This window comes from Coenobita brevimanus, chromosome 106, assembly GCF_032717465.1.
Source record: "Coenobita brevimanus isolate Jiangsu-jjx chromosome 106, ASM3271746v2, whole genome shotgun sequence".
Classification (NCBI taxonomy): Eukaryota; Metazoa; Arthropoda; class Malacostraca; order Decapoda; family Coenobitidae; genus Coenobita; species Coenobita brevimanus.
Window position 1 is genome coordinate 1,072,501 of NC_137059.1, and position 21,569 is coordinate 1,094,069.

Below are 21,569 nucleotides of genomic sequence, written 5' to 3' on the forward strand. Positions count from 1 at the left end.
AGAGAGAGAGAGAGAGAGAGAGAGAGAGAGAGAGAGAGAGAGAGAGAGAGAGAGAGAGAGAGAGGATAAATATAGGATTGCAATTAACTACCTTATGAAGTTCCCCAGCACTTCTTCGTTACTAGCATAATTGAGGGTGGGGGTGAGGGTGGGGGTCAGGGTGGGGGTTGTGTTGATACTGCACCAGCCTGAATAATTAAAGACTACCACACACACACACACACACACACACACACACACACACACACACACACACACACACACACACACACACACACACACAGTATATTGCAAAAACACACGTCCTTTTTTTCTTCTCAAATATTTTGTGAGAAAATTAGTTTGGGAAAAAAAAAAAAGATTCTCTCTCTCTCTCTCTCTCTCTCTCTCCATACATACAGACAGACGGCAAACCCACCAAAATTACAAGTCATTTAAAACATATGGTAATAATCTTTCCTCTTGCCTCTTACGCTATATAAAACGGGATGCAGGCTAATAATTTCCTTTCCCTCTCGGTCTTCTTCTCCTCCTCCTCCTCCTTCTCCCGTAAAAAAAAAAAATTCCTTCTCTTAGTGCACTCAGTTTAATTCAACCAAAGCCTCTGACAGGAACGTAATGTGTGTGTGTGTGTGTGTGTGTGTGTGTGTGTGTGTGTGTGTGTGTGTGTGAAACATGCATGAAGGGATGTGGGAGAGCAGACAGACAAACACAGACATACAGGAAGACAGTGGGTAGGTAGGTAGGTAGGTAAGTAGGTAGGTCGGAAGGGAAGGGAGGAGATATAGTAGGTAAGTAGGTAGGCAGGGAGGGAAGGAGGTACAGTTGGTAAGTAGGTAGGTAGGTAGGTAGGAAGGTAGGTAGGTAGGTAGGTAGGTAGGAAGGTAGGTAGGTAGGAAGGAAGGAAGGAAGGAAGGAAGGTTGGTAGGTAGGTAGGTAGGTAGGTAGGTAGGTAGGTAGGAAGAAAGGTAGGTAGGTAGGTAGGTAGGTAGGTAGGTAGGAAGGAAGGAAGGAAGGAAGGTAGGTAGGTAGGTAGGTAGGTAGGTAGGTAGGAAGGAAGGTAGGTAGGTAGGTAGGTAGGTAGGTAGGTACGAAGGATGGAAGGAAGGTAGGTAGGTAAGTAGGTAGGTAGGTAGAAATGAAGGCAGTAAGGCAAAGATGTGAGGCAGAGACTGAATATAGGCAGGTAGGCAGACAATTAGGCAGGACAGTAAGGCAGGGTAAATAAAATCAGAGCATAGGTAGCAGACAGGTAGGCAGATGTGTACTTAGACAGAGAAGCAGTGGTTAGGTAGGCAGGCAGGTAGAGAGGTAGGTAGGAGGCGAAAGGGACAGGTAGACATAAGTAGTAAGGTAGGTAGGTAGGTAGGTAGGTAGTAGGTAGGTAGGTAGGTAGACAGGTGAAGAGGACAGGTAAGCAAATAGGTAAGTAGGCATGAAGGTAGTAAGGAAGGTAGGTAGGTTTAGGGTGTAGGCAGGTAGGCAGGTAGAGAGGGATGTAATTAGGCAGAGAGGCAGAGGTTAGGCAGGCAGGATGTGAAGAGGTCAGGCAGCTGGAGCATGTGAATGAGAAGTGTAGGCAAAGATGATGTCCCCCCCTCCGCAGTTACTACCCTCTCCCCTCCCTCCCCACTCCCCCTCCCTCTTCCCCTCCTTCTCCCTGTCCCATTTGATTCCCCTCATCGTCTCCAACTCTCCATCCCGTCTCTTCTCTCCCTCCTTCCTCTCCCCCATTCCTACTTATCTCCTCCTCCTCTCCCTCTTTCTCTTCTACGTCTCAACTCCCCTTCTTTAAGTATATGTATGTATGTATATGTATGTAGGTATGTGTATGTATGTTTTTTGCGTATGTGCGTATGTGTGCGTGTAAATTTTCATTTTTCCCATTCTTTTTACCACACACACCTAACCACACTTTTCTCCCCAGCTGCTGCCGTCGGGGTTCTCGATGCCACACCGCAGTTACTACGACCGTATGCCCAACAACGACGTAAGTTACCACAAGTCCTGTTAAGTCATACCCCACATCCTAAACCCTAATAATAATAACTAAAACACGGAAAAAGTGTCCTGAGAATTTTGGTAAAGAAAACCTTGCCACAGCCATTGCCTACTGGAAACCGAGGTATAGAGGGACCTTGAGGGCGTCACTGACCTTGTTCTAAGTCACCTTTGGTCATCGCAGTCTGTAAGTCCAGCGAGTTTGGTGGCTCCGGCTTTAATCCTTTATGGAAAATTAGTTGACTTGTAGAATATCCGAAAAAGTCCCGCTTTATTTTTTTCCCCAGGCGATATCAGAGAATAATCAGCTAATTGGAACCATGCTACTTTCTGCACTGCGTCCGCCTTAAGGCTGTATTGTAGTCAAGTGTCAGTTTGCAGTTTAATCGGTTTTTGAGATAGCCTGGCTGACCTACTCTTCTGTGTTGTGGATAATATAGGTGATCCAGTTGACGGATTTGCCGCCATGTTTGGCCAAGAGAAACGGACACCTGGCCCACTAAGCTGACCCAGTTTGAAGGCTGTAGGACGAATAGCCTTTGAAATAATGCAGTTTTAAAATTAATATAATAATAATAAGAGTAATAATAATAAATTCCGCATTCCCTTGCTTCCTCTTATGTATTATAAAAAATTTCCTTGTTCCTTTCTTAATTTTACTTTAAAAAAATATAAGTTCCTAGGCTCCTTTGGAAAATAAGTCTTGCTACCCTTTATTCTTCTCTCTCTCTCTCTCTCTCTCTGAAAAAACGTACCCATAAATTCTAAAGCTCTCGGAAAATAAGTCACGTTCTCCTTTACCCTCCATCTTTGTTTTTCTTATCATTTTCTCATGGGCGACTTTGGCAGTTCCTGAATATACGTCTCCCGAGGAAGCTGAGGAAGGGCCAGAGTGTGTGTTTCGGGGAGGATGGGCTCTCCACCCTCCAACGTCTCCAAAAATTGCTGTTTCAATCCAGTGTAATGATGGATGTTTGAATTGTGATTTGTATTAACCACCACCACCACCACTACTACCACCACAGCCTCTACCACTTCTACCACTACCACCACCACTCTTGCCTCAGCACCTGTCGCGTCTGTTGGAGAATTTGTCACAACCTTCTCCCTGTCCGCCGTCTTGCTGTCAGTTGTGCTTCACGGAGTCGCCACCAGAGTGCAGCAGCAGTGGCGGCGGGAAAGATGACAACGAGATACCATTATTTATTGATTTATTTCATTTATTTATGGATTTATTTTTGCTTCAAGATCAGGGGCGTATCCAGAATATTTAAAACGGGGGGTTTAGTTATGAAATGGCTCCAGGGGAACGATTTTTGAAGGGAAAAGTGGATATTCTTTCGGAAATTTCGAGTGAGCAAAGATATTTCGGGGGTGACTACTAGCAAGGCGACCTCTCTCTCTACCCCACTACTTAAAACTTTACCAAATCACTTACTTATCATTAGAATTAACTTAGAATGAACTTAGAATAAACTACACCTTCTTAAAGTGTAATATAAAGTGGCTTAAAACATCTCTTGGTAGATTTTGAAGTTTGTGTCAAATATGGCGCCCTCATCTCGTGTCACTTTCCCGCCACTACGCATCCGACACCACTTTGTCCGTGTCGTAAGGGTGTCATGTCCGTCGTATAGGCGTAGCGGTGTCATGTGACCCACCTACACACACACACACACACACACACACACACACACACACACAATCCTAATTCATTTTTCAAGACAGCTGGGATGTATTTCGTGGGATTTATTTATTTATTTATTAGGCAGAGTATAGGTATCAGTTCCGTTTATAGCAAAGGACGTAGATAGGGGATTACATTGTGTGTGTGTGTGTGTGTGTGTGTGTGTGTGTGTGTGTGTGTGTGTGTGTCTCATTTTCCCGTACATAATATACTCTAATTTCTTTGCAGTTATTATCGTTGTTTTATAGAGAGGGAGGGGAAGGCGGTGTAGCTCATTACGCTTCATTTAGCGGTACATCAGAGTGCCGCGAAACAATTGGTTAGGGTGTAGTGTAGCCGCGAGCAAGACTAATATATCCAAGACTGTTTTCAGGGGGAGGGCAGCTTGATCTCCATGTTCTTGCCCCGGGCCTGGTGATGGCTGTCGGTGGCCGTGTGTTAAGCAAGTTACGGAATGATATCAACCAAGGGGCGCATCTGTTTATCTATTGCCAGGCGCCTCAATCCCGTTCGGGGTGGCCACAAACAAATCCCCTCCACGTCGCCCTGTCCCCCGCCATTTCACTGCCCCGCTCCCAACCCACGCCCCACTCTCTCATATACCTCTCCACGGGATTATATCAACCAAGGGGCGCTTTTACAGGATATAAATTCTGGTTCTTAAGCTTCTTAGTAATAAGTTAAATACCTGTTCACCCTCCCCACGTACACCTGGGCAGTTTTTTTCGATGGTATAATTCGGTAACTTATAGATGCTTGGGATTCCTGTCCTCCTCAATAGCTTCCTGATTTTTGTGCCCCTGCAGGGTGTACGGGGTTTACTTCCGTGTCTGTCAGTTTTTGCAATATATCACTCTGAATTGCATGCCGGGTCTGTGAAACCAAGGTGTACATGAGGAGGGGGAGAATTATTATTATTATTATTATTATTATTATTATTATTATTATTATTATTATGCAGGGTATTTTTACATTGTGTGGGATCTTGTATACCCATATTGAAAGACCTCCATCCCTCAAGCTGTGAAATAAGTGCTGGGCTCATACTGTTTTTTGCTTTCGACTCCCCCCCCCAAAAAAAAAAAAATGATTTGGCACTTTTTCGATTTTTTTGTTTAAATATATATACAGTTATGCGAATCAAGATTTATTTGCATAATTTTGTAACTGATAAGACCTAATACATCGAGGGATATTCAGGAATTCTTTATATAACACACTTGTGACTCTACAGCATATTTTAAAAGTTGGGTCTGACTAGTCCAGGTGTACCTGTGTTGTAAGCGAAACTAGTCTACCTGAGGAGGGTTAAGTTGGGCTGGGCGTCTGTCTGTCTGTCTATGCCTGTCTATTCCACTTCCCCCCTCCCCCACCCGCCTCTCTCTCTCTCTCTCTCTCTCTCTCTCTCTCTCTCTCTCTCTCTCTCTCTCTCTCATGGTGGTGCTGGGTCGTGTTAGTAGTGGTGCTGATGATGTAGGTATGAGTTTGCCCACCTCCCCCAACACACACACACACACACACACACACACACACACACACACACACACACACACACACACACACACACACACACACACACACACACACCTCTTCCTCTCCCTTGTGTGCTGTTTTACGATCGAGTCATGAATATTTGAAAAGGAATCTCCCTAAACAACTGCTCCTAAGCAATTTATTTTTATTACACCTTACAGGCCTCTTCGGTGTCACATAAATCCTTCCAATTTCGCCCTAGTCAGCATAAATAACCCACAAAACAGTATTAACCACCCATATCCAAAAATAAATCGCTAAGGAAGAGGTGTTAGGGAGCTATGGACAGGTTAGTACAGCAAAATTTCCTTTGTTTTATATTTTTTAAAGATTTCTAGACAGGGAAAGGACTTTTGACTGAAACTGTATCTGCATTCCTCCTCCTCCTCCTCTTCCTCTTCTTCCTCTTCCTCTTCCTCTTGAGCAAACACATATTAAACGAAAGCGCGCGAAAAGGCGAATCCAGAATAGCTTGTCGTCTGTGGGAAAATACCCATAGATATTCCTTTATTTAAATACTTCTGGACGTGTGTTGATATCGGGGACTTGAGCGGACGATTATAGTTATTTTTACGCGTATATATTGATGTATATTGATGTTGAGATGCTTAAATGTCTATCTGTTCTCTCTCTCTCTAAATGGAATGTCAGTTCTATGTAATGTACTCTTTATGTGTAACACCGTGCACCCTACTTCAAACCTGTCAATCCACAACCATATAAATACCAGTAAATAACATGACTACTTCTTATTGGGATCTTTAAAATTCTGTTACTGATATTTATTGTATGAAAATTAAGAGAATTCATTAGACCTATGTGATATTCTTTAGTATGTAGATATTTTTCTGGGTTAAATATTATTCTTACTAATTCTGAGGTAAAAAAAATGCTCGTGGGTGGACGGGAATACAGGATAGATAGATAGTTAGATAGATAGATGAATAGATACATACATACATACATATCACCACCATTTTTGTATATTTCTGGCATCACGCGTTCAGATGTAGTGTAAATGTGATCACAGATGCATGAGTTTAGTACACTACATTATACCTGTCAGCAGTAATTCGTACACTTCTCGTCTGTAGCACTGAATTTGGCATCACCGGTGTAGAGGTTTGAAGTGTGTTTGGATGCAGAGAGCACGGAAAAAATCACCCAGTGTTATGTAGGAGTAGGCAGTGTTTGAAATCCCATGTACTGTGCTGATGGGTAATTCCTTGGTGTGGATTGTGGTGCGCATTTCCTCCCTCACTAATGCATGGTGTGTCTTAGGCTAAGTTTACCATCAAATTACTTTAAGATCAGTTTCCTATATATCAAGTTTGTGTAATATAGTGACTGAGTCGTAAAATATCGCATGAATATTTTTTAACGCTGTATTTTCACTTGTCTACAATATTGCTTTTTATAATAACATTAATTTTGATAATCTCATGGACTTTCGAGCAAACAAACATGAAAAACATATACTCTATCTTTTTTTAGTTTTGTTTATGCTCTCCGTTTTCTTTTCTCACTTTCGAAATGTGTTTATATTTTTTTAGCAAGATTGATTTAAGATTATTGTTATGGTATTCTGCGTTTCATGAATTATATATATATTTTCTACCCTTCTTCATTACCCTTCCTTCCCCCTATATTCATTTCACTCATTTCCCTAAACACAAATCACGTTTCTCTATCAGACACGTAAAAATGAAACCCTGAAAATAGGTAACGTCTCTCTCTCTCTCTCTCTCTCTCTCTCTCTCTCTCACACACACACACACACACACCTCTATAATTCGGGAGTGGAAAAGTGTTCCAAGAGTAAGTGGGAAAGAAAACGGGAAAAATGATTGGTTTAACAGGTGTATGATAGCAAAAAACGACAGGGACATGGCGTGGAACAAGTGGAGAAAGAGAGATAATAATAGAACAAAGGAAGAATACAGAAGAATTAGAAATGAAAGGAACTTGGAAAAAGGGATAACTGACAAATGTAAGGAAGAACCGAAATTGCTTTATAGATTTGTTAATGGCAAATTGAAACAAAAGGAAGGAATCACCAAACTGAAAGTAGAAGGAGAGGTCTATAAAGATGCAGCAATGCAAGCTGAAATAATGAACAAATGTTTCCAATCGGTTTCGCTAATGAAAAGGAGTTTGTGGAGGGGAAGGTAGTGACTAGAAATGTAGTGATAAAAGATATAAAAGTGGAAGTACAGGAAGTGTATAAATTACTGGAAACTCAAGATATAAGGAAAGCCCCAGGACCAGATGGAATCTCTAATTGGGTACTGAAGGAATGCAGAGAACAACTGGCGGATAAGATTCAATGTATAATTGTGTGTTCTCTGGAAGAAGGGAAAGTGGCTCGGGAATGTAAGAGGGCAAATGTGGTACCAATTTATAAGGGAGGAAACAGGGAAGAACCCCTGAATTATAAACCAGTGTCCCTGACCAGCATGGTCGCAAAATTGTGTGAGACGATCCTGAAAGACAGATGGATAAAATATCTGGAAGAGATGAATATTTTGGCTGAAAGTCAGTTTTGATTCAGAAGTGGAAGGTCATGTGTTTCCAGCTTGTTGAGCTTTTACTCATGAGCGATTGACATGCTACAGGAGAGAGACGGTTGGGTGGATTGTGTGTATTTAGATTTGGAGAAAGCCTTTGACAAGGTACCCCACAAGCAACTAATATGGAAATTGGAGCCCATAGGAGGACTCAAGGGAAACCTCCTGGAGTGGATGAGAGACTTCTTGAGAGAGAGACAAATGAGGACAGTAAGAAAAGACAGGATGTCTGGATGGAGGGAAATAACAAGTGGTGTCCCACAAGGCTCGGGGTTGGCGCCAGTCATGTTCCTGATTTACGTAAACGATATGGTAGATGGAAGGAACAATTATGCAAGTCTGTTTGCTGATAATGCAAAGAGCTTGAGGAGAGTAGAAGTTGAGGAAGACCGTGAGATACTGCAGGAGGACCTGGATAGGATTCATGATTGGAGCTGGATGTGGGAAATGATATTCAGCGGGAAAAAAAAAATGTAAAATAGTGGAAATGGGTAAAAGTACCCAGAGGCCATCACTGAATTATTTGATGGGTAATGAACCAATCACAAAAGCGAGAGAAGAGAAAGATTTCGGAGTGCTGGTCCATGATAGTTTGTCACCTGAAAAACACATTAACAAGGCAGTTAGAGAGACGTATAATCTCATGACTAACATAAGAGTAGCATTTCATTACATGGATGAGATGATGAAAAAATTGATAGTGGCCATGATCCGCCCCAGGTTGGAATATGTGGCAGTAGTGTGGTCCCCACACAAAAAGAAGGATATTAACACGATCGAGAGAATACAAAGAACAGCAACCAAAATGGTCTCTAGCCTGGCAGATCTGTCGTACAGAGAGAGGCAGGAAAAGCTGGATCGGCCTTCCTTAGAAGAAAGGAGAGAGAGAGGGGGACATGATTGCAGTGTTCAGGGTCATGATGGGAGTAGATAAAATTGACAGAAAAGATCTGTTTGTATGGGATGGGAGAGTAACAAGAGGACACGGAATGAAACCGAAAAAGCCAAGTTACTTGAAGGATATCATGAAATATAGTTTTCCATATAGGTACACAGACCTGTGGAATAGCCTGGACAAAGAGATCGTCCAGTCTAAAAACTTGTACGAGCTCAAAGTAAAATTTGACTTACTGAGAAACGAAGGCGGAACCCCACGATCGTAGCTCATTTCCTGTATATCACTACTAGATAAATACAGCTAGGTAAACTAGGTAAACACACACACACACACACACACACACACACACACACACACACACACACACACACACACACACACACAGAGTCGCTATCTTCCAATCAATCTGTTTACCCATCTGTTGGTCTGTCTGCCTGCCTGTGTGTAGTCTGTCTATCAATATTTCTCTCTCTCTCTCTCTCTACCAACCTACCTCCTCCGTTGTATCAGTATTTGTCTCTTTTCCTACTTGCCTACCTCTTTCTGTATCCATACGTCTATCTATCTATATCTATCTGTTCACCATCCCACCTCTCAAGCTGTCTATATGTCTGTCTGTGTTTACGTACCTGTCATTCTATACCGATCTCTCTGTTTATATCTGTATTTATATATCTATCTTTCCCAGATGCCTTAATCCCAGACTGGGTGCCACAAACAAATCGCCTCCATGTCACCCTGTTTTCTGTCATCAGGTTGCCCTCCCCCAGACTCACATCACCCTCGCTCATATACCTCTCTACCCCATCCCCCCCCCCGTCTCATCCTTGGTCTCCCCCCTCCCCCTCTCCTTTTCCACCTCATCCACACCTCTATGGTCTCCCCCCTCCCCCTCTCCTTTTCCACCTCATCCACACCTACTCAGTCAATTCTCTCATTTCTCCACTCCACATGACCAACCCACTTCAGCACATCCACATCAACACCACAACACTCTTTAACATCCTCATTTGTCTGTCTCTCCACATAACTCCACATACTTCTCTCTGATAACTCATTTCCACTCCCCTCACTCTTGACTTGTGTCCTTCTAACAGAGAATTTTCGTCCGTTCAGGAAGCTCCCTGGCACCTTTTCCTAAGCGATTTAATGTCTGTACTACACTCTTCTGTTAAATCCTTGTAACAACCATACTGTGCATAAATAACGTACAAAAGGACCAGCCATATCCAGAAATAAATCGCTAAGGATGAGGTGTTAGGGAGTATCCTGCACCACTGAAAATACAAGTCCAAGCTTCACTTTCATACGTTAAAGTGGGGATCACAAACTGTCATGCATCTTCTTTCCCTCCATGCTCACTTCCCTGTTCCTTTTCATTGTCCTCAGTGTATCTGCAACCTTCTCAGATTTATATTCATCTTATGTCTTCATTTTTCCAGATCTGCATAGTTTTTACCATAATCCTGCCACTCCTTGTACCCTAGTCCAGCACTGAATTAGCCAGTCTTAATTTATTATATTTCTACTTTGCACAAACTGTCTTATTGGGCATGCTCACGATTACCATAGTTTTCCATCAGGGTTTTCCTTGCTCTCCGTACCCTTCCTTATCCCATTCGTAAGTGGACAAGGTCGCAATGATGATGACGATTACAATTACGATGACAACAACGGCAGTAAGCTAACCCCTCCAATCCCAACAGGTGGAACAGACCTACAAACAGTACATCAAGGACACAGTGAAGCTCTTTGATGCCAGTGGACCGGATGCCCTTGAGTTTGCTGCCCACCTCTTCCACTACGAGAGTCGTATCGCAGAGATCACCCCACCCGAGAGTGTGCTAAATGACCCCCTCGCCTCCAATAACCTCATCTCCATCGGGGAATTGTCACAGATTGCTCGAAGTGTGAGTTGCTCTAGTTCGTTTGTATTTAACTGATGGAACTGAGACACATCCACAACTTGAGTGCTAAGATATAGCTGGCAGAATAAACAGTACTGTGGTTCTGCATTTTTTCCAAAGCACTCCTTCGTGACTAGCATCATATTCTGTTGTTAACCTCTTGTTACAGCTCAGCATTTAAGATGTAGAGTTTTGCAGTTTTAGGTCAAGATAGAGCTGATAGAGAATGAAGGTGTGAGGGCAGAATTACTCTAGTTTGGCATCAGAGTGACGTTTTTAAAACTTCGGGTGGCACAAGGATAATGCTTTGTCTGACACTGATAAATGGAATAGGGAATAACCTTGATTAATCATAGGTAAAATCAGATACCTAGTTCTGTTACTGTTTCTGGGATAATGTTTTCTTCTTTTTTTTCTGAGAAGTGACAAAGCCGTGGGTTAGGAGAGAATCGTGTAGTTTTCGTTTTTTGACACACTTTATACAGTGTTTGATATGTTTTAGTTATGGTACTTGTGTTTGCAGAATGATGGATCATAATTCAAGTCACGACCAGTTTAGTTTTGTCAGTCATAAATCAAAGTAAATGTACTGCGCTATATTCCTGGCAAAAGTGCTATTAGACAAAAAGTTCGGACAAGATTTATGTGACAGCAACACAATAAGTATAACCAATTGCTTTCACAGGTGCCATGGTTGGCCCTGCTGCGTCAGATGTTCCCTAACAGCAAACTGGACCACCGCACCGATGTGTTGGTGGTGTCACGCGAGTACTTCAGTGATGTCTCAGAGCTCATCTCTACAACAGACAGGAAGTATGACAACTGAATCCATTAACCCATTCAGCCAGGGATATCTCTCTGTTTTTCGTGCTATGTGCTAAAGATATTGTTCAGTGTAGGATCAACATTTACTACTGCAGGAGTTAAGTACAGTCTTCATTAACTCCCTTCATGAGTAGATTGAGATGGCTTGACCATGTGAATAGGATGGAGGATGTCAAGTGGGTGCAGAGGGTGAGAGGTGTGAATGTTGAGACTAGAATTGTGAGAAGCAGGCTGAAAAAGATTTGGGATGAGGTTATACAGTGTGGTGGATGGGGGCGCCCATCATCCACTTACTAAGTGTAGAGTGATGCCATATGAACTCTACACTGAGTGACAAGCCAAATGGTTTCCTATACCCAGGAAACCATTTACTATGCTGGGTGGTAACCATATAACCGGTGTTTCTAGCAGGTTTAAGTGTCCTGCTGATTCCCCTGTCCACAATCACTTAATCATGGCAGTCGTTTCAGAGAGCCTCGGAGGGCCCAATACCTGCCCAGGGACCTAACCAAATTGGCAGATTCGCATGGCCATGTGGAATGTAAGAGCTGTGAATGAGGAGGGCAAGAGGGTGGAAGTGGTGAATGTGTTCAAGAGTGCGAGATATGCTGTGATGGCATTGTGTGAAGCAAGGATGAAAGGGTGCAAAGTGGAGAAGTGGGAGGGTGTGAAATGTGTAAGATCGGGCATGAATGGGTGAGGAAGATGTAAGGAAGGAGTTGCTTTGTTGATGAATGAGATGTGGCAGAGTGGAATGAGAGACTACAAATGTGTCAGCTTGAGGTGTATGTATGTCAAGTTCATGTTTGAGAAGGTGAAAGTGGCGGTGATTGTAGCGTATGCCCCGTGTGAGGACAGGAGTGAGAGAGAGAGAAAGACAGATTTTGGGATGAGCTGGATGAAGTAATGGGAGAAATGGCCAGGAGCTACAAGGTGATCATAATGGGGGATATGAATGGAAGAGTTGGCACTGGTCCTGAGGATGACATAATGGGTTGTTATGGAGTACCAGGAGAAAATGATAGTGGGAAGCGACTTAAGGATATATAACAGGAGAGGAGGTTGTGCATTTGTAACTTCTATTTCAAACAAAGATGCACATAAACATACATGGTATAGAGGAAACGGGGATCGTGTTGAAAGAAGCGTGATTGATTACGTGCTCATAGAGAGGTCGATGATGGGAATGGTTGCTGATACGAGGGCTGTGAGAGGACAATACGGAGGTCTGTCAGATCATATGATTGTGGTATGCAAGATCAAGCTGAGAGGAGTGAGGTGGATTAGGAGAGAGAGGATCAGTCAAGGAGAAAGACTGAAAGTTCAGAAGCTGAGGATCAAAGAAATGGCAGATGATTACAGGACCAAAGTAGAGGAGGAGTTAGAATTAGTGAATTGGAATGAAATGGATCTGGACAGCCTGTTGAATGTCCATAGGGATTGCTTAGTTAGGACTGCTAAAGTGGCGTGTGGTGTGGCAAGAGCAACAACAAAGAAGAAAGGTACGACATGGTGGGATGAGGAGGTAAGAGAGCGGTGGAGGAAAAGAGGAAGAAGTGACTAAAGTGGTTACAGGATAGGGGTTCAGTTGAAGTAAGAACTGAGTATATTGAAAGCAAGAAGCACGTAACGAGACTAGTGAAGAGGAAAAAGGAGGACGTAAATGATGACCTAGGAAGGAAAATGAATGTGCACTACTCTGAGAATAGGAAGTTATTCTGGAAAGAGGTGTGGAAATGTGAAGTGAAAGCTGAAAGAAATGTGATGGTGTGAAGGATGCAGGTGGTAGATTATTAACTCATGGAGATGAAGTAAGGACCAGATGGAAAGAATATTCTTAAAGCCTGATGAATGGGAATAGAGAGAGCAGAGCAGCTGTAAACATGATTGGTTTTGGGGGTGTGCAGAGAAGGAGTGCAGTGCCAGGAAACGTGACACTCGCACAGGTGAAGCGGCTGAAAAATGGGAATGCAGCTGGGGTTGATGAGGTGTATGCTGATATGCATAGTGGAGAGAGTGGAATGAAGTGCTTGTTGGAGATATATAAGAAGGCATGGATGAGTGAAACTGTGCCTGCAGAGTGGAAAAAGGCTGTGATTGTACCCCTATACAAAAATAAAGGTGAGCGCAGTGAGTGCAAGAATTATTGTGGCGTAAGTTGATTGAGTGTGGTAGGGAAGATATATGGAAGAATTATTATAGAGAAAGTAAGAGAGATACCAGAAGTCCTAGTGAGTGATGAACAGGGTGGCTTTAGGAGTGGTAGAGGATGTGTGGATCAGTTATTTGCAGTGAGACAGATAGCAGGGAAGGCTTGTGAGAAGGACCATAAGGTGTTTATGGCATTCATGGATCTGGAAAAAGCATACAACAAAGTAGACAGAGAGGGATTGTGGTAAGTTTTGCACATGTACAGTGTAGATGGTAAGCTGTAAGTACTGTCAAAAGTTTTTATGATGGTAGTGAAGCATGTGTGAGGGTTAATGGGCATCTAAGTGAATGGTTCACAATTGGTGTGGGCGTGCGACAAGGTTGTGTGATGTCCCCATGGTTGTTCAATATATATATGGATGGGGTGATGAGAGAAGTAAAAACATGAGTAATGGAGAGAGGGATGGTGTTGGTAATGAATGGTGATGGATGGAATATCTTAAATTTGTTGTATGCTGATGATGCAGTACTGCGTGCAAGTACCGGACAAGAACTTGGTAGGCTGATGTAGAGTTTTGTGGATGTCTGTGAGCGTCGTGCCTTGAGAGTAAATGTAGAAAAGAGTAAAGTGATGGTTATTGAGAGAGAAGGTGACTCCCAGTGTGATGTTACAGTGAGTGGAGAGAGACTGGAATTGGAGAGAGTTCAAATACCTGGGTACAGTGATAGAAAAGAGAGGAAAATGTGCAAAAGAAGTTGAAAGTAGAGTGACACAAGAAAGAAAAGTAGTTGGTGCATTGAAGGCCTTGATAAGAAACAGAGGCTTGATTGTTGCAGCTGCACTAGGCTTACATGAGAGAGTGTTAGTGCCAACTTTAACATATGGATGTGAGACTATGGTGTGGCATGAAAATGAAAAGTTAGGAGTAAGAGCAGTGGAGATGGGACTGCTGAGGAATGTATGTGGAGTACAGAGGGTGGATAGGATACGAAATAATGTGATTCGTGAAAGATGTGGAGTGAGGAGGTCAGTGGACATCGGAATCGAAGAGAGTTTACTGAGATGTTATTGTCATGTGGAGAGAACGGATAACAATAGAGTGGTGAAAAGGTATATCTGAGCGAATTTGAAGGAGGGAGGAGGTGAGGTAGACCAAGGAGCAGGTGGAGAGATATGGTGGATGAGTGTGTGAGGAAGAGAGGTTTGGAAGTCGGTGAGGTTAGGGAACTGGCAAGAGATCGAGCTTGCTGGGTCAGTGTTGTGAGGAGAAGTGCATGACGAGGGATTTTGGCACCCCTTTTTAACGTGACGGCATCTGGACTGAATTAATTGGATACGCTTATGTGAAGCTACAGAACGTGGTGAATGTTTTTGGCATATCCGATAGAGCCAGGATTCTGGGGGCTTGAATGATGAGTGAATGGAAGCATGGCACATTGGATTGGGCAAATTTGGGCTGTCTGGACATTGCTACTCCTCACCCTGCCCTTGGGTGGGAAAGGAGGTCTGGATGATGATGATGATGATGATGATGATTATACAGTACAGTGTGACTTCTGGAATAGGAAACTGCAAAACAGGCTGCGAGAGAGTAAGCAGCATGGAGAGCTGTCATTAGGTGCCCAAGGCTGATGCTTGCATTTATGTTCAAGTCTTTATAAACAAAATGACGTAATCAACTAGAAGCCATCTCATGATGGGATCTTATTACCTGCGTGGCTGAAAAGTTTTTCCTCGGCACATAACATTGCACCCCTATTTCTGATTTGATGCAAATTCAGGATGTAAAACACACACAAACAAAGCCAGCTAGCCATCCTCACAACTGAAAACATTACCATTCCGCTCGCATCGCAATGTGAATCGTAAGCCAGCTGAGTGGTAATGTTTTCAGTTGTAAGGTTGACTGGCTGGCTTTGTTTGCATGTGGGTAAACGAGATACCACATGAACGGCTTGAGCTATCAACATGAAACTTTCAGGGTATCAAGATATGGCCAGAATCTTGAATGAGTTCAAAAATGGGCACTTGGAATCAAGATCAGGATCACCAAAGATCAGCTAGTTGACCTTTGGCAGCCATTTTGGTTGCCTTGACCCTGACCCTGATTGCCCATTTTCGAACATGTCCAAGATTTTGGCCACATCATGATACCCTGAAACTTTCGTGTTGATAGTTAAAGCCGTTCATGAGATATCTTGTTTACCCACACATAAACAAAGCCAGCCAGCCAACCTCACAACTGAAAACATTTCTACTCCACTTCCTTTGCAACACGGGTGGTAATGAGCATTTAATGATCCAGGTGTAGTTGCTAGGCATTTATATGACCCTCATGTCCTCAAAAACCATTTATCTAAACCATCTTATTTTTCTTTCAGCCTGCTCAACAACTACCTGATCTTCAACTTTGTGACGGCGTACATCCCATACTTGTCCTCTGAGAACACTCGCGTACTTCACCTCTACCATAAGGAATTCACAGGTGTGCCCATGTTTGTTGTATTTGCTATAATTCCTCTCTTGGTACCATGTCAGTAGCATATATGTAAAATAAATAAACCAGCTGATATCTTGTGCTTTGCTCTTAGGTCGTGAAGAGTCACTGGAACGCTGGGAGTTTTGTATTCAGTCTACGGCCAAGTTCTTCAGCTTTGGACTGGGATCCTTGTATGAACGCTCCCCTGCCAGATTAAGAGCACGCCAGGATAATGTCAGAGTGGTAGGTCCCTTTATTTTATATATAACACAAAAAAGGATATCAAGACTTGAGACCGCATGGATAAGGGACTGAATAGTGTGGCTGCTAGAGATCAAGTAACATCGAGACATTAAGTGACCAAGGCCAATGCATGCAAGCATGTTGGAGCCTTTAAAAATGAACAAATGAATGAAAAGTACATTGACAGTGCTCCTTATTAGGCAAGGGTGTGTTTCAAAATACTGTATCATCTTTTCCATACGATTGGTAGTGTAAAGTAGGGACAACGGGCAGATGAGCTTTAGAGGCAACAGTGCACCTCTAATAAGCACTCATTCTGTAATTCATTATGAACTTAATTTAAAAAAAAGAAAAGAAAAGTGTCAAAAAAGGGAACTTGTAAATAGGGATTTATTATATACTGTGTAGTGAGATGAATTATGATGGTGGTGGGTGGGGGTGCCCATCATCCACTCAGTGTAGAGGTGCCTTATGATCTCTACACTGAGTGACAAGCCAAATGGTTTCCTATACCCAGGAAACCATTTACTATGCTGGGTGGTAACCATATAACCAGGGTTTTTGGCAGGGTTAAGTGTCCCCCAGATTCCTCTATCCAAAATCACTGAATCATGGCAGTTGTTTCTGAGAGCCTCGGAGGGCCCAATACCTGCCCAGGGCCCCAACCAAATGGGCAGATTCGAATGGCCATGTGGAATGTGAGAGGTGTGAATGAGGAGAGCAAGAGGGTGGAAGTGGTGAATGTATTCAAGAGTGCAAGATATGCTGTGATGGCATTGTGTGAAACAAAGATGAAAGGGTGCAAAGTGGAGCACTGGGAGGGTGTGAAATGTTTAAGATCGGGCATGAATGGGTGAGGAAGATGCAAGGAAGGAGTTGCTTTGTTGATGAATGAGGTGTGGCAGAGTGGAATGAGAGACTACAAATGTGTCAGCTTGAGGTGTATGTATGCCACATTCAAGTTTGAGAAGGTGAAAGTGGCGGTGATTGTAGCGTATGCACTGTGTGAGGACAGGAGTGAGAGAGAGAGAAAGACAGGTTTTGGGATGAGCTGGATGAAGCAGTGGGAGAAATGCCCAGGAGCTATAAAGTGATCGTAATGGGTGATATGAATGGAAGGGTAGGCACTGGTCCTGAGGATAACATAATGGGTTGTAATGAAGTACCAGGAGAAAATGATAATGGGAAGCGACTTAAGGATATATAACAGGAGAGGAGGTTGTGCATTTGTAACTTGTATTTCAAACATAGAGATGCACATAAATATACATAGTGTAGGGGGAACGGGGATCATGTGGAAAGAAGCCTGATTGACTATGTGCTCGTAGAGAGGTCATTGCTGGGAATGGATGCCAATACGAGGGCTGTGAGAGGACTTTGTGGAGGTCTGTCAGGTCATATGATTGTGGTATGCAAGATCAAGCTGAGAGATGTGAGGTGGATCAGATGAGACAGGAGCAGTCAGGGAGAAAAACTGAAAGTTGAGAAGCTGAGGATCAAAGAAATGGCAGATGATTACAGGACCAAAGTATGGGAGGAGTTGGAATCAGTGAATTGGAATGAAATGGATCTGGACAGCCTGTGGAGTGCATATAGGGATTGCTTAGTTTGATATGCTAAAGCGGTGTGTGGTGTGGCAAGAGTAACAACAAAGAAGAAATGTATGGCATGGTGGGATGATGAAGTCAAGAGAGCAATGGAGGAAAAGAGGAAGAAGTGGCTAAAGGGATTACAGGACAGGGGTTCAGTTGAAATAAGAACTGAATATACTGAGAGCAAGAAGCACGGAAAAAGACTAGTGAAGAGGAAAAAGGAGGAGGTAAATGATGGTATAGGAAGAAAACTGAATGCAAACTACTCTGAAAATAGGCAGTTATTCTGAAAAGAGGTGTGGAAATGTAGAAGTGAAAGTGGATAGAAATGTGATGGTGTGAAGGATGTAGGTGGTAGAATATTAACCCATGGGGATGAAGTAAGGACCAGATGGACAGAATATTTTGAAAACCAGATGGAAAAAATACTTTGAAAGCCTGATGAATGGGAATAGAGAGAACAGAGTGGCTGTAAACATGATTGGCTTTGGGGGTGTGCAGAAAAGGAATGGAGTGCCAGGAAACGTGACACTCACACAAGTGAAGAGTGCTGTGAAGGGGCTGAAAAATGGGAAAGCAGCTGGGGTTGATGAAGTGTATGCAGAGATGATTAAGTGTAGTGGAGACAGTGGAATGAAGTGCTTCTTGGAGATATGTAAGAAGACATGGATGAGTGAAACTGTGCCAGCAGAGTGGAAAAACGCTGTGATTGTACCCTTGTACAAAAATAAAGGTGAGCGAAGTGAGTGCAAGAATTATCTTGGCATAAATTTAATAAGCGTAGTAGGGAAGGTATATGGAAAAATTATTATAGAGAAAGAATGAGAGATATCAGAAGTCCTAGGGAGTGATGAACAGTGTGGCTTTAGGAGTGGCAGAAGATGTGTGGATCATGAGATAGATAGCAGAGAAGGCTTGTGAGGCAGACCATAAGGTGTTTATGGCATTCATGGATCTGGAAAAAGCATACGACAAAGTGGACAGAGAAGAATTGTGGAAAGTTATGCGCATGTATGGTGTACTTTTTTTTTGTTTTATGCGAGGAAGAAGGAACCTAAGGCCATGAGCCTGCAATAACAGTTCCCTCCAAGAGAAAAACAAAATACAATAGAGGGCCAAATTCAAGATCCGATCATTTCAAGATGCCTGGACACACTGCGTTTGAAAGACTGGAGATCATAGGCAGCAGGAAATACAGACAGAGGGAGACAGTTCCAGTTTTAACCTGTTGCATAAATAAAGGACTGGGAGTAACGGTTAACTCTTGCATTAGAGAGTTGGACAGAAAAGGGATGAGAGTTTGCTGCTAGACGGGTGCTATGCACCCGTCATAGAGGTGGAGGAATACATGCAGACAGTTCAGAGGAGCAGTGACCATTAAAGTAGTGATAGAAAAGAGAGAAAGATGCAACAGTGCGGTGAAGAGACAGAGGTTTGAAGGGAGTCAGTAAGAGGAGGAGAGTTAATGAGACGAAAAGCCTTTGACTCCACCCTATTGAGAAGAGCTGTATGTGGGGAGCCTCCCCACACATGAGAGTTGTATTCCACACAGGGGTGGATAAAACCCCTGTATAGAGTCAACAATTGTGCAGGGGTAAAGAAAGAACGGAGTTGGCTTAGCACACCTAATCTCTTGGAAGCAGATTTTACAAGAGATGTAATATGATCTTTCCAAGATAAGTCCCAAGTAAATGAAACCCCAAGCATGTTCAAGGATGATGCAGGATTAAGCTGAATATTATTAAACATTAGTGGGTATACCTGTGGAAGATTTTGTCGGGTTGATAGGTGTAAGAACTGAGTCTTAGATGCATTAAAACAACCAGATTATTTTTATCCCAGTCAGAGATACGAGCCAAGTCAGACATTAGGTGTGTCATAGCCTCATCCCTTGTTTGTTGAAGTAACTACTGAGATGGGCACTGCGGGAACTGAATGGAAAGGTGAAGGGTGGAGTCATCGGCGTATGAGTGGATAGGGTTAGATGTACATCTTAGAAGGTCAGTGATGAATAAAAGGAAGAGAGTTGGTGATAGGACAGAGCCCTGAGGAACACCACTGTTGATAGATCTAGGAGAAGAACGATGGCCGTCTACAACAGCGACTATAGAACGACCAGAAAGGAAGCTAGCGATGAAGGCACAGATAGAAGGATAGAAACCGTAAGAGGGCAGTTTGGAAATTAAAGATTTATGCCAGACTCGATCAAAAGCCTTTGAGATGTCAATGCAATGGCAAAGCTTTCGCCAAAGTCCCGAAAGGAGGATGACCAGGAGTCTGAAAGGTAGGCGAGAAGATCGCCAGTGGAGCGTCCCTGATGGAACCTGTACTGACGATCAGAAAGAAGATTGTGATAGGAAAGATGCCTTAAAATTTTTCTATTGAGAATTGACTCAAAAACTTTTGAAATACAGGATGTTAAAGCAATTGGATGATAGATGGAGGGTTGGGAGTGGTCACCCTTCTTTGGGACTGGCTGAATGAGAGCAAACTTCCAGCAAGAAGGAAAGGTACAAGTTGACAGACAAAGGTGAAAGAGTTTGCCTAGGCAGGGTGTAAGCACAGAAGCACAGGTCTTGAGAGCAACAGGAGGGACCCCATCAGGCCCATATGCCTTGTTAGTACTGAGGCCAGTGATGGCAGAAAATACATCAACTGAAGAAATTTTAATGTCAGCCATGAGGGACTCAGATGGGGGAAGTGATGGAGGAACAGCACCGGAATCGTCTAAGGTAGAATTGGAGGAGAAAGTCTGTGTGAAGAGATCTGCTTTATCAGTAGAAGAAATAGCTACAGAACCATCAGAGTAGAATAGAGGAGGGAAGGATGATGAGGTAAAGTTGTCAGAAAGGTTTTTGGCAAGGTGCCAGAAGGAGCAGGAAGAATTCGAGTTGGAGAGTTGGGAGCATTTAGTATGGATGAAATTATTTTTAGCAGAGCGAAGAACAGACTTAGCACGATTCCGGGCAGAAGCATAAACAAGATGTGATTCAGGGGTGGGTTGGCTCCGGTACCTTTTGTAGGCCCTCTCCTTGTTGCAGACAGCATTAGAACAAGCATGATTAAACCATGGCTTTCTTGCATTAGTCAAAGGATACGAGAAAGGAATGTATGCTTCCATGCCCAAGAGAATAACCTCCGTAATGCGCAAGGCACACTCCGATAGCTCCCGGCCATGGAAGCAATAATCATTCCAGGGAAAATCAAAGTACTGCCTGAGGGCCTCCCAATCCGTGGCTCCAAAATGCCACAGACGACGTTTCCCTGGAGGGTCCACAGGCTGTACCGGAGTGATAGGACAGGTTAAGGTGATAAGGTTGTGATCGGAGGAGCCCAACGGAGAGAAAAGATTAACAGTGTAAGCAGAAGGATTAGTTGTAAGGAAGAGGTCAAGTATGTTGGAGCTCTCTCCAAGGCAGTCTGGGTTACGGGTAGGGTGCTGTACAAGCTGCTCTAGGTCATTAAGGATAGAAAAGATGAAGGCTTGTTCACCAGGTGGATCAGTGAAAGGAGAGGAGAGCCAAAGGTGGTGGTGAACATTGAAATCTCCTAAAATGGAGATTTCAGAGAAAGGAGAAATGGATAGAATGTGTTCCATCGTAGAAGTAAGATAGTCGAAGAATTTTTGATAGTCAGTAGAATTAGGAGATAAGTAAACAGCACAGATATATTTAGTCAGAGAATG

General features: G+C 43.1%; 1 protein-coding gene across 1 annotated transcript in view; it reads left to right on the forward strand.

Annotated features, from left to right (window-relative positions):
• The window catches only part of LOC145416532 (endothelin-converting enzyme 2-like), a 339,110-nt gene that overhangs the window by 302,779 nt on the left and 14,762 nt on the right, over positions 1 to 21,569 (forward strand). Inside the window, exons 6-10 of the mRNA XM_080285497.1 lie at positions 1,928 to 1,990; positions 10,393 to 10,596; positions 11,279 to 11,406; positions 15,952 to 16,055; positions 16,162 to 16,292. Of these exons, the coding sequence (XP_080141623.1) occupies positions 1,928 to 1,990; positions 10,393 to 10,596; positions 11,279 to 11,406; positions 15,952 to 16,055; positions 16,162 to 16,292 (630 nt within the window). The remainder of the gene's footprint in view (positions 1 to 1,927; positions 1,991 to 10,392; positions 10,597 to 11,278; positions 11,407 to 15,951; positions 16,056 to 16,161; positions 16,293 to 21,569) is intronic.